Here is a 13,845-nt window from a genome sequence, read left to right as displayed (position 1 = left end):
GGAAGTCACTCAGTTGTGTCCGACTCTCAGTGACCCCATGGACTGCAGCCTACCAGACTTCTCCATCCATGGGACTTCCCATGCAAGAGCACTGGAGTGGGTTGCCATTGCCCTCTAAAGGGATATAAAACCTAAAATCCAGTGTGAGGGTCTTGTGCAGATTCAAACATCCAAATACAAAAAAAGGTGTTTTTGAGGCATGTGGGGAGAATGTAGGTGAGCCTTAGGTGATTTTGAGGAATTATTATTAGTGTAATAAAGGGAAATAATGGAACTGTGATTATACATTTTTGAAAACTGTTAGTGCTGTGTACTGGAATCTTCATGGGTAAAATGATGTTATGTACCAGAAATTTGCTTTCAAATAATTGGAGGAAGACAGAGTTGGGGAGATGAATTAACACCTCAAAGCTGGTGGGTTCTCTGACCAGTACTGGATACATAGGGGTTCACTGCTTACTTCTCTTATTCTGTGTGTGTATGAAAAGTTGCATTAAAAAAAAAAAAACCCAAGAAGTGAAAGAAAGACCTTTAGACCTCTGGACCATCTCCTCCCTTATTCAGTAAGCCTCTTCCCACTCCTGCAGGCACAGCTGATCGGGCAGCAGGGGAAGCAGCATCCAAGGCAGGGCTGGCCCTACCCTTTGCAGCTGGCTGATCCTGGGGCCTAGGGACAGAGTTGTGAGCAGGACAACACTAGCTCCTACGTAAAAATAGCTTATAAAAATGCCTGATACCTGGTAGGCACTCACTAAATATTATCTGTTATTATAGGTGCTACGACATGGCAGAAACTCCCCTGGACAGCTGTCGCTGCCAGAATGAAAATGTGAGTCCTTTCTTCCTCCCCAGCACAAGCTGGTCATCCTTGGGCTCTCCCCTGGTGGGCTCCAGAGAAAGGGTGTTTCCCATCCCAGCCCCATTCTCCAGAATGCCACTGACTTCCTGAGTAGCTTGTACAGATGCTCTCCCTGAATTCTCATACCCATCTGCCCCCCACCCACAACTCACAGCATTAGGGATGCAGAGGCTCAAGAGCTCATAGACTGAACAACTTGTCTGAGGGCCTCAAGTTCCTGTACCCTCCCATCCGGTATGTGGCCAGAGCGGGCCAGGGCATTTGCCTTTTCAGGGTCTTTCCTTTCCCCTCTCCGCACTGGTCACCCAGGCATCCCTGTGACCACCCCAAGCCCTGGCAACCATGAGAGCCTCAGAGCCAGGGCAGTGTGGCCACCAGCCCCTCCGAGGTCACTGCAAGTGCATGCTGGCCTCTCTGTGCCAGATGATGCTGGGCTACATGGAGAGAGGCTACATCTGGCCTCTCTGTGTCAGATGATGCCAGCATGTACAAGCACCTGCTCCACCCAGAGGTGTCCTGATCAAGTGGGTCCATAGCACTGAAAGCTGCGGGGAACACAAGACAGGGCACCAAAAGTACCAGTGAGAACCCAAAGGGGTCCAGAAGGACAGGAAGCCCTGGGGCCACGGGAAGGCATGCCTGGGGCAAACGAGGGAGGTCAGCTGGGGAGGACATGGCACAAAGCTCAGGGGCAGAGGGCCACACAGTCGAGGCCCTCCCAGGCATGACTATCATTAGCGCCCAACAATATCAAAGCCAGGGGACGCCATGCAGCCTCCATTCTGTGGGCACAGTAACTGAGAAGGGAGGAGGCCTGGGTCACACATCATTTGCTGGGGCATGGGGTCTCGTTCTAAGAAGAACCCCCCTAATGGAGCCTGGGAAGGGACCGGGAGTCATACCAGCTCACAGTGTATACAGCGACTCCTGGCTCAGGGAACCCATAACTCACTTGCAGGAGAGGACACTTACCCACGTAGTTCTCGACGTCACTGACGTAGAAGGTGGGGGCTGGGACCGCCAGGCCCAGCCCCTCTTTCTTGGGGACAAGGATGGGCTCGGTGAAGCCATGCTCTTCCATGTAGCCCAGTGTGAGCTGGCTGCCCGACACGCGGGCTACCACATCTTCTGCACTGCAGGGAAGTACAAGTCGGAGGTCACGTCAAGCCCAGGTCCCAGCCTCCATGACAGGCCTGGATAGGGCCTCAGGGCTGGAGACATGGAGCCTGAGCTCTGCCCCCACGCCCCAGAAGGAACGCCTCACTCAGTGGTCACAGGGCAGCTACAGGGTAGACATGGCAGAGTCCCACACACACACTCATCACAAGACCCTCGAGGTCCAGGAGTCCAGGGCCGTGGCGAGTGGAGAATGGGGACACGCCACACCTGTCCCTCTTACTGTGACAGAGTGAGGCTCGAGAGGTGTGAGCAAGATCCCTCCTCAACCTCCCTGCTCTCCACTCGCCCCTCATTCAATAGTACTCTTCTTGAGTGCTCAGAGGTCAGACCGCTGCACAGGGGTTAGATCCTAAGGGCACAGCTGATGGAGATAAACCTCTTTTCACAGAGAACCTACCCCCTGGACAAGCTAAACACAGGACCCAGGGTGGCTGAGGTGTTGTGGTCAGCAGCTCTCCTGTCTCCTGTGTGCTGGATGCCACCCTGGGTGCCAGGGACCTGTGGGGCCCAGCTGCAAAGACCCCTGTAGGCTGATGCTGGAGAGGGGTTTTCATCAGGTAAGCATGAAATGCCATTAACCCACAGCTGAGAGCAGTGCTACAGCGGAGAGGACAGGAAGCAGGATCAGACTGGGCCTGTTGAAGCCTGGGGGAATGGGAGTGAGAGGGGCAGGGCTCCGAGTAGAGAGTACGTACTAGCAAAGGCCTTGGGGAGAGGAAAATGTGACAAGTGTGATGAATGAGAAGAACCAAGGTGGCTGGGGAAGGGAGGCAGAGGGAAGCACCCAAGTCAGTGGTAGGCCAGGCCACCTCATGCCAAGAGCACTGGGGAGCCACTGGACAGCTTGAGCAAGGCAGTGACAGTCAGAGGTTCATCTGGCTGCTCTGCAGACATACAGTGGACAGCAGCAGGACCAGGGTGGGGCAGGTGACCACAGAGGAGGAGGCTCAGCGTGCAGTGCCTGGACCAGAAGGTGACAGTGAGAGGGAGGTGGCAGACTCAAGAATCAGATGATGTCTGGGCAAAGGTGAGCAGCCGAGGGACTGGTCATTGTGATCAAGGGACTGGGGCAGGAGTAGGGTTGGAGCAGACCTAGAACTGAGGAGGGACACACTTGTTGGGACTGGCCAGTGGATGCAGGTGCACATCCAGACAGGTCAGGAGCTCAGAAGGACCAGTGGCTGGAGAAAGAAGCTGAGGAACCGCTGGCCAAGGGACAATCTATGAGGCCAGAGAAACAGATAGTGGGGACTGAGAGGAGTTCCCAGAATCCCTCAGAAGAGCCGTGAGCAGGGGAGATCAGGCAGGGAGGACAGCCAGCACGGCATGGTGTCACGGCCTCTACGGAGGACATCTGACTCCAGGTGGGGGGCCCGCACCACTGCCATGTGTTAACAAGGGCCAGTTAAGTGAGGACTGAAGAGTGATTCTGGGGTTTGGGCGGAGTGTTAGGGATAATCCAGAAGGACTGAGCAGAGGGTGAGGAAGAAGGAGGAGTGTGCTGGGCAACTGCTGTGAGAAGCTCTGGGAGCACTGGGACAGCAGAGTCAGCCACGGAGGCCAAAAGGCAGTGGGAGGTAGAAGGCTGCCCTTGACAAGCTGGAATCCCAGGCTCTTTTCTAGTCACTAGTGAGAGTTCTGGATTCACACAATACCCAATGGATTGGGTCTGGAACTACAAAACCCATGGGGGCCCAGCAAGAGGCAAATATGAACCATTGTGTGGGGATACCTCAGAGCCCAGGGCAGACTGGCTGCCATGGGCATCTTGCCCCACACAAGGAGGTAAACCCCCAGGAGGAAGGGCCAGCAGCCTCATCTGCCCAGAGAAGTAGAGCCCAAGGACTGAGGATAATAGGATAATCGTAAAGAGGATTTTAAGACAAATACATTAAACCCATTCAAAGGGATAAAGAGAAGATAAAGCAAAGATCAGAGAAGGAGGGGAAAGAATAGGCAACAATGAAAAGGAATAGGAATTATAGAAAAGAAAAATATGATGATTGAAATGTTTACAACTCAGCAGATACATTAAATGGTAGCTGGCTAAACAACATTGAATTTGATTTAAAAAAAAAAAAAGATTTCAAACAGTAAGATAGAATGGGGAAGAAGTGCTATTAAAACAGAAAACAGAACATGTTTCAGAACTTAGATAAAATATGACACCTCAAATTAAAAGTGCTTACTGAATCCTGAGAAGGATAAATAAAAGCAAATACACATTAGAAGCTCCACAGTATACTTATGGTATATCAAAAATAAATTAAAAAAAAAATCTCAAAAGTTTCCAGACAGAAAAACAGATTATTCACCAAAAATGAAAATGAAACAAAACAAAAACTCCAGCAACTAGGCTGATAACAGTAGCAAGAAATGTCAAAAGAAACACAATATTATAATATCTCCGGAGTTAAAGGAAAATAACTTATAACCAGAATTTTAGATCCATTTTAGAAAATTAGAATCATGTAAAAATAAAGATGAAATAAAAATATTGTCAGACACAGAAGATATTTTTATAGAGCTTTTTTGGAAGAACTACTAAAGGATATAACTCAACAAGGAGGAAACCAAATTTTGAAGGAAGGAGTGGGATTCAAGAAATAATGGAAAACTGATCTCCAGATTCCACACAATCCCTCTCTTAATACCACCTGACTACTCTGCAGAAACCGACACGATGAACTTGAAATACTGAGGAAATACAAGGCACACAGATGACCACAACATTTTTTATGAAGAACAAGTTGGAAGGTACTTTCCAATTTCAAGATTCACTACAAAGCTATAGTAATCAAGATTGTGTGGTACTGGCATAATACGAGACATATGGATCAGTGGAACAGAATTGAGTGTCCAGAAAAAACCTAAACATCTATGGTTAACTGCTTTTCATCAAGGGTACCATGATAATTCAATGGCAAATGAATAATCATTGTAATAACTGGGAGAACTGGATATGCACATGCAAAAGCATGAAGTTGGACCCTTACCTCATACCATATACAAAAATTAACTCAAAATGAGTTAAAGTCCTAAATATAAGAGCTAAAACTACAAAACTTTTAGAAGAAAACATAGGCATAAGTCTTAATGACCTTAAATTTGGCAATAGTTTCTTTTTGTTTTTGTCTAAAAACACAAGCAGCAACAGAAAAAATAACTTGGACTTAAAAGCATCACTACGAGCAAAGCTTGTGGAGGTGATAGAATTCCAGTTGAACTATTCCAAATCCTGAAAGATGATGCTATGAAAGTGCTGCACTCAATAAGCCAGCAAATTTGGAAAACTCAGCAGTGGCCACAGGACTGGAAAAGGTCAGTTTTCATTCCAATCCCAAAGAAAGGCAATGCCAAAGAATGCTCAAACTACCGCACAATTGCGCTCATCTCACACGCTAGTAAAGTAATGCTCAAAATTCTCCAAGCCAGGCTTCAGCAATATGTGAACCGTGAACTTCCTGATGTTCAAACTGGTTTTAGAAAAGGCAGAGGAACCAGAAATCAAATTGCCAACATTTGCTGGATCATGGAAAAAGCAAGAGAGTTTCCAGAAAAACATCTATTTCTGCTTTATTGATTATGCCAAAGCCTTTGACTGTGTGGATCACAATAAACTGTGGAAAATGCTTCAAGAGATGGGAATACCAGACCACCTGATCTGCCTCTTGAGACATGTGTATGCAGGTCAGGAAGCAACAGTTAGAACTGAACATGGAACAACAGACTGGTTCCGAATAGGAAAAGGAGTTCGTCAAGGATGTATATTGTCACCCTGTTTATTTAACTTATATGCAGAGTACATCATGAGAAACGCTGGACTGGAAGAAACACAAGCTGGAATCAAGATTGCAGGGAGAAATATCAATAACCTCAGATATGCAGATGACACCACCCTTATGGCAGAAAGTGAAGAGGAACTCAAAAGCCTCTTGATGAAAGTGAAAGTGGAGAGTGAAAAAGTTGGCTTAAAGCTCAACATTCAGAAAACGAAGATCATGGCATCCGGTCCCATCACTTCATGGGAAATAGATGGGGAAACAATGGAAACAGTGTCAGACTTTATTTTTTTGGGCTCCAAAATCACTGCAGATGGTGACTGCAGCCATGAAATTAAAAGACGCTTACCCCTTGGAAGGAAAGTTATGACCAACCTAGATAGCATATTCAAAAGCAGAGACATTACTTTGCCAACAAAGGTTCGTCTAGTCAAGGCTATGGTTTTTCCTGTGGTCATGTATGGATGTGAGAGTTGGACTGGGAAGAAGGCTGAGTGCCAAAGAATTGATGCTTTTGAACTGTGGTGTTGGAGAAGACTCTTGAGAGTCCCTTGGACTGCAAGGAGATCCAACCAGTCCATTCTGAAGGAGATCAGCCCTGGGATTTCTTTGGAGGGAATGATGCTAAAGCTGAAACTCCAGTACTTTGGCCACCTCATGCGAAGAGCTGACTCATTGGAAAAGACTCTGATGCTGGGAGGGACTGGGGGCAAGAGGAAAAGGGGATGACAGAGGATGAGATGGCTGGATGGCATCACTGAGTTGATGGACGTGAGTCTGAGTGAACTCCGGGAGTTGGTGATGGACAGGGAGGCCTGGTGTGCTGCGATTCATGGGGTCGCAAAGAGTCGGACACAACTGAGTGACTAATCTGATCTGATCTGAATGAAAATTTAAAACTTTTGTGCTTCAAAAGACAGCAAAAAAGTGAAAAGACAGCCCATAAAATTGGAGAAAGGATTTGTACATCATATATCCAATAAGGAGTTTGTATCTAAAATATACAAAGAATTCTTACAACTCAAAAAGACAAAAAACAACTTTCACTGGGCAAATGACAGATACCCAACAAGAACATGAAAAGGTTCATGTTCTCAACATCACTAGTCATCAGGGGAATTCAAATTAAAACCACAGTGAGAGACCACTTCACACCTGCAAGTATAGATAGATAGAACCACCCTGAAAATGAAGGTCACTCAGTTGTGTCCAGCTCTTTGCAACCCCATGGATAATACAGTCCATGGAATTCTCTAGGGCAGAATACCATAATGGGGAGCCTTTCCCTTCTCCGGGGGATCGTCCCAACCCAGGGATTGAACCCAGGTCCCCCAAATTGCAGGCAGATTCTTTACCAGCTGAGCCACAAGGGAAGCAACTCAAAAAGTCAGATAATAGCAAATTCTAGTGAGGACACGGAGAATGTTTTAAAACCCTCAGACACTGCTGGTGGGAATGGAAAGTGGTGTGGGAATTTGCTGTATGACTCAGGGAACTCAAACCAGGGATCTATAACACCTAGAGGGGTGGGGTAGGGAGGAAGGTAGGAGGGAGGTTCAAGAGGGAGAGAACATATGCAGATCTATGGCTAATTCCTGTTGACGTTTGGCAGGAACCAACACAGTTCTGTAAAGCATTTATCCTTCAATTAAAAAAAATTAATTAATTAAAAAAAAAGAAAACAGCCTGGCAATTCTTCAAACAGTTATATATTGTTACCCCTAAAAAAATGAAAATATATGTCCAAACAAGGTATTTTACAAGAACATTTATGGTAGAATTCTTCACAGTAGTCAAAAATCAGAAATAACTCAAATTTCTATCAGCTGATGAATGAATAAACAAAATGCAGTCTATCCAAAGGGAATATTACTCAGCCATAAAAAAGCAATGAAGCACTGACACTTGCTACACTCTGGATGAACCTTGAGGATATTATGCTAAGTAAAATAAGCCAGTCACAAGGACGACATATTATATAATTTCTTTTAGATGAAATGTTCATAATAGGCAAATCTACAGTGATAGAAAGCATGATTAGTGGCAGGACTTCTAGGAGGAATGTGGATCATAAATTTATTTTTGAGGTGATGGAAACCCTTCAAAATTAACTGGTGTGGTGCACAGAGCTGTGAATACACTGAATTGTACCCTTCATATGGATGGATTATATGGTATATGAATTATATCTCAATAAAGATGGGAAAAAAGAAAATAAGAAAGAAGCCAGAGAGGAAAAATACCTTATCCATAGAGGAGCAAGGAAAGAAGTTGCACTGAATTTCTCACCAGAAACCTTGCACTCAAGTAGAGAATGGAATGAGTCATTTAAAATGTTAAAAGAAAAACCCCGCCAACTTAGGAATCTGTGTCCATCAAATTATCCTTCAAAAAAAAGGAGTAAAGACTTTGTCAGACAAACAGAAACTGTCTTCCAGCTGTGAAGGGCCAAGGGTGGTTCAGAGCCGCTGTCTATACAACCACTTGTCCACACAGTCAGGGTGCCCCCCCCACCAGAAGTGATTTCCGTGAGCCTGATCCTGCCCTCTGCCCTCACAAGGACAAGGGTGTACAGGGGGAGGGGCAGTCTAAGAAGAACCAGGGACACCCCACCAGGACATGCGCACAGAGGAAAGCCCATGGCTATGATACCAGGACCCGCCACATCCACATCAGGCTGGATACCAGCCCCCACTCCTGGTCCATAAAGTGGGGACAGTGGCTCTCTCTCAGGAATGTGCCGTCGGAAGGGCCATACCAGGTGGGGGAGATAAGACTCTTCCCTCCAGGGCTGTGAAGGTCACAATCACCTATTTGGGGAGGTGCTGAGAAGGGAGAGATCAGCTCCCATACTGGGAGCACCTGGAGTTTCTGGGACTTTGCTGCTTCCCCTGGAGGGAAGCCCATGGCCCTGGAGCCCCAGTGCGGGGTGCGTATCCAGCCTCAGGCTGGAGAGGAACAGGCTGCTCACCTGGGAAAGGTCCGGCTCCGCAGCTCCTTGATGAAGAGCTGGCTGCCATTCTGCACGGGTTTCACTTCCGGCGTTTGCCCGGGACCATGTTTATGCCAGGTTCGCTTCTTCTTCACTGTGGGGGAAACAGGAGGCAGGTCGTCACCTGTAACACCCTCCCCTCCCCATTCCTGCAGAGACCCAGCCAGGAGGGCAGCCACCATGAATGCTGCAAGACTCAGACCTCTCAGAGGCAAAGAAGTTGGGGTTCCCTGGACCCCGAGTTGACACATGGTCAGGAACTCCCACCTCTCACATCCTGAGTCACAGCCCCCACCTCACCTCTTACCCCATACTTCCCAACCTGCTGGCTCAGTCAATGGCACTCAAAGCTGGGGCTTCCTAGGCCCCCACCTCACTCAGCACTTAAGTCTGCTGAGAACTCTTCAGAGGCGCCCCCTGAGAAGCTCCCACCCACGCTCATTTTTCAGGACCCTTCTCACCTGTCTTACCCTCAGACTTGCCCTCAAATAGCACAGACCGCTGTCCTTCCCCACTGGGATCTTAGCTGCCATGACAACCCACAACTCACAGGCAGAGCAGCCCAGCCCCATCTTCTATGCCCACTGCCCTCCCCACTCCCTGCCCACCACTGCCTGCCCATCCTCAGGGTATCGTATTGTCACACCTGCTCCCAGGGCACTGGACACACACTTCTTGGACTTTTACACGTGAGAATGCACACCTGTGCCTCCTGGGCTGTGACACATGCTCACGCACATACACACATGCATATCCACACGCAACCACACATGCCCTTACGGGACCAGGACAGGCACGTGCACACTAGGACACACACACACATAAGAACAAATATGCACACACACTAACATACGCTCCTACTGGACTTCGAGCTCCCAGAGGGAAGGAAGCTATTTCCTTGATACCTTCGGCCCCATTCAGGGCAGCCATGGATAACTCAGTGAGTGAAGATGGGCCAGGCATGGAGACCCATCCTGGGGGGCTGCCTCGCAGGCTTTTAAACACGATCCTCAGGCAGAGATGTGACTGGAGGTGAGGGAGAGCTGGCAGGGCCCTTAGAGTGTCTGTCCTTCACAGACAGGGATAGGGTAGGGGCTGCAGTCCTCCTGCATTTCAGTGGTTGTGGGGATGAAGGGAGCTGACGACTGCTCCTGGGTGGGACCTGCCTAAAGCAGGAAGCGGAAGGCACTGGGTGCGGGGTGGCTGAGCTGACCTCTGTTCCAAATTGCCACCTCGTCCCTGTCTCATCAAGTCATAGTTCCTTGAGACTGTCTCCTAAAACAGGTGATATATATATCTTGCTTGGTCTCCCAGACCAAAGTGCAAGTGCATATTATGGAAATCAGGCCAGGTCCTACAAAGGAGGGGCTGGAGCTAGAACTTCCGGTGGCAGCACCAGACACAGTGAAAGTGAAAGTCGCTCAGTCGTGTCTGACTCTTTGCAACCCCATGGACTACACAGTCCATGGAATTCTCCAGGCAAGAATACCGGAGTGGGTAGCCTTTCCCTTCTCCAGGGGATCTTCCCAACCCAGGGATCAAACCCAGGTCTCCCGCATTGCAGGCAGATTCTTTACCAGCTGAGTCACAAGGGAAGCCCCACCAGACCCAGAGAGGAGTCCAAATCTTTCTTGCCCACCTATCCTGTAGCTGTGTGACTCTAGGCAAGTTACTGGGTGTCTCTGTGTCTCATCTTTAATGCTGGTCCTGGTTTCCTGGGCTCCTCTTGAGTATGGAAGACCCTGTGCCAGGAGACACATGGGGTGACCGAGTCTTGGAGGAGACATACAGCCCAGAGACAGCAGACATGCAGGGCAGCAGTGGGCAGCAGAAGAAAGAAGCAGCATCTCCTCTGCTTGCCAGGAGCCGGGCCTGGGGCCCCTGCTGACCAGGGGCCAGTGGCAGTCTTGGGCCATCTGGGCTTCCCGGGCCCTTACTCAGGACTGGGCAGCTTCAAGCACCTCGTGTAGAGGCTGGAATATGCCTGATACTGTGGCTGGGGCAGGTATGCTGGGACAACAGCCAAAGATGAAGCTGTGAGGCAGGTCTGAGCTCACAGGGGCTACTCTTGAACCCCTCTGCAGCCCTGACTGGTGGGCTCCTCCCCTCTCCAGGGTCTAAGACCCTCCTGAGCTCTAAGGCTGAGCCTTCCCTGCCTATGGGTGGCCGAAGACACCCTCTTACAAGGTACCCAGGGGACAGCTGGAAGCTGGCGGGGACTCAGCAGACCCCTCTGGGTTACAGGGGCAATATGTATCCCTAAGACATTTGGTAACACAGCTCAGCCCACCCTCCTAAGCGTAGCTTGCCCCATCCCAAAGGTGTGACAGCAATGCTTGCCTCAGGGAGAAGGAAAAGATAAGAAATTAGTAAGTAACCTCTTAAAAGTCTTTTGGACTCTGTGGGAGAGGGAGAGGGTGGGATGATTTGGGAGAATGGCATTGAAACATGTATAATATCATATATGAAATGAACTGCCCATCCAAGTTCGATGTATGATACTGGTTGTTTGGGGCTGGTGCACTGGGACGACCCAGAGGGATGGTACGAGGAAGAAGGAGGGAGGGGGGTTCAGGATGGGGAACACGTGTACACCCGTGGCAGATTCATGTTGCTATATGGCAAAACCAATACAATATTGTAAAGTAATTAACCTCCAATTAAAATAAATAAATTTATTTTTAAAAATTTTCCTTAAATTCTAAAGGAAATCAATCCTGAATATTCATTGGAAGGACTGATGCTAAAGCCGAAGCTCCAGTACTTTGGCCACCTGATGAGAAGAGCCAACTCATTAGAAAAGACCCTGATGCTGGGAAAGATTGAAGACAGGAGAAGGGGATGACAGATGATAGATGGTTGGATGGCATCACCGACTCGATGGACATGAGTTTGAGCAAGCTCCGGGGGACAGTGAAGGACAGGGAAACCTGGCGTGCTGCAGTCTACGGGGTCGCAAAGAGTCAGACTCGAATGAGTGACTGAACAACAAAACCTCTTAAGCAGTCATGGAGCCAACAAGAGGAAACACTAGGATTCAGAATCACTTTAAGGGTCATGTCACTTGCCTTCCATGAGCCTTCATGGGAGCCTGTGGGCCTGAGAGTCACAAACCAAAGTCAGTCCAAGGGGCAGATGGCAACAGCATGGACAGGGAACCCTGCGAGCTCGCAAAGACAAGGCAAAGCACGAGGGGTGTGGCCTCAGGTCCAGCTCGCTCCGGGAGCCCCGCCTCCATCCATTCCCAGGGCTCCATCCCCCGGCCCCACCCTGTCCTGGCCCTCTCCCTGCTGTCCTCACCTCACTGTGCCCACCACAAACCCCACCCAGGCCAGGACAGGGAAAGGAGGCAGGCGCGTGGGCTTGGGTGGTTCCCAGGGGGCACAGGGTCATCAAGGGGCCTTCCCGCAGAAGGTGTGACTGGAGTTCATGCAGCAAAAACCAACCAGTGTGTCACAGACAGGCTCTGGTCAGGGCACACACATGTAAAATGATCGGTGATAGGCAGTGTGGGAATGCCCACTGGCGGAAGCTGCTAGAATCTGTGCTTTCATCCCTGATGGACACACAGCCCATCAGTGGAGTCTGAGTCACAGAATTTATAAAGCACATACGCACGCACACACACAATGCACATATGCACACACACAGTCAGGGAGGGTTGGGTCCCCCCAGGCGGCAGTCCCACACTGCTGATCTAGGACAGTGCTATAGAGGCATCCTGGCCCCCCAGCCTCCCTGAGCACACCCCAGGGTAGTGCCTATCATCAGCTGGGTGGTGTCTCCCAGCTCCAGCCCTTATCAGCCCCCCATCCCACTCCCGGGGCCACGAGGTGCAGACCCGGGTGCACACCCTGTTCATCTACCCTAGCCTCCTGGAAGTTCATGAGGTATTAGAAATGTAGACTAAGCCACGGGGCGACAGGCATCCTCCTGTGTCTGCTGTGAAGCCATTACCAGAAGGATCGGGTACTTTAGGGCAGACATATTGTGAGCAGCGGTGCTGCCAGCCTCTAGGGTTGTGAGGGTAAGTTAGGAATTTGAGAACCTTCATGCCTGGGAAGTTCAGAAGCCACCAGGCCTTCTTGTCTTCTTCTCATGCATTTACCACATGCCCACAATGTGCTGGAAAGTAGGGCACAAAAGCCAAAATAAATACAGTTCCTACGGTCACTCAGTGATGATGGAGCACAGGCTAGGCAAAAAGAGAGGCCCAAGAAAGGTCGAGGTGAGGCAAGACGACTCTTCACCCAGCTTCCCAAGGGGCTAGGTTGGGCTTGCTTTGCTGGCCTCAGCCTACAGAATGGGACCGCTGGGGATGGGCTCCGGGTGGGCTCCTACCCCACCCTGTGCCAGTGGATCTACAGGACTCCATACCTCTATGCCCACTGGATCCACTGGGTTACCCCACCAGGGCTACAGGGCTCCAGCCCCGGCAGATCATGGTTCTTCTCCCATGTGGACCTGGCCTTGGAACTTGCCTCCCAGCCTTGATGTGGGGCCCTTTAGAGCCACCCTGGATGAGCCCATGCCTTGGAGAGCACCCACTAGGTGCCCCCCACACCCTGAAAGGGCCACATGGAAGGGGAGGGTGATAAAGTCATTGTGATGTACAAATAGTAGTGTGAGAATGAGAATTCTTTTGCATTTCAAAAATACAAAACTCCTTGGCCATATACTTCAATTAAGGAAAAAAAAAAAAAACTATTAGTTGTCCTCTCTGTACTCTTACTTATTAATAATGTAGAACTGACAAGAAATAAAATGCTTTGCATTGCTGAAAAAAAGATAGAGAAAGGGGATCACCTAAGATTCCAAGCAAGGAGTTCTGGAGATAGGAAGGAGAACAGGTTCCCAATAATGCACATTCCTAGAGCGCTACATAGATAAGAAGCAGCCAGCTGGGCAGAGCTGCGATGGATGGCTCCTTGGACATCTCCCAGGCTATGTCCCCATCTCGCATTGCCTGGTCACTGCGAATGCTAGAGTTTGCAACCCCTGTCCTGGCCTTTGGAGGCTGGTGGGCTCTCTGC

At 49.3% G+C, this 13,845-nt stretch overlaps 1 protein-coding gene across 5 annotated transcripts in view; it reads right to left on the bottom strand.

The window, feature by feature from the left end:
- Positions 1-13,845, bottom strand: part of PHF2 (PHD finger protein 2) — a 93,418-nt gene that overhangs the window by 26,647 nt on the left and 52,926 nt on the right. For all 5 annotated transcript variants that reach the window (XM_061426239.1, XM_061426238.1, XM_061426240.1 and 2 more), the window contains exons 3-4: positions 8,792-8,906; positions 1,832-1,992 (exon numbers count right to left, since the gene is read on the bottom strand). In XM_061426239.1, coding sequence (XP_061282223.1) covers positions 1,832-1,992; positions 8,792-8,906 — 276 coding nt within the window. The remainder of the gene's footprint in view (positions 1-1,831; positions 1,993-8,791; positions 8,907-13,845) is intronic.

This window comes from Bos javanicus, chromosome 8, assembly GCF_032452875.1.
Source record: "Bos javanicus breed banteng chromosome 8, ARS-OSU_banteng_1.0, whole genome shotgun sequence".
In the NCBI taxonomy this organism is placed as follows: Eukaryota; Metazoa; Chordata; class Mammalia; order Artiodactyla; family Bovidae; genus Bos; species Bos javanicus.
This window is presented reverse-complemented; position numbering and strand designations above follow the sequence as displayed.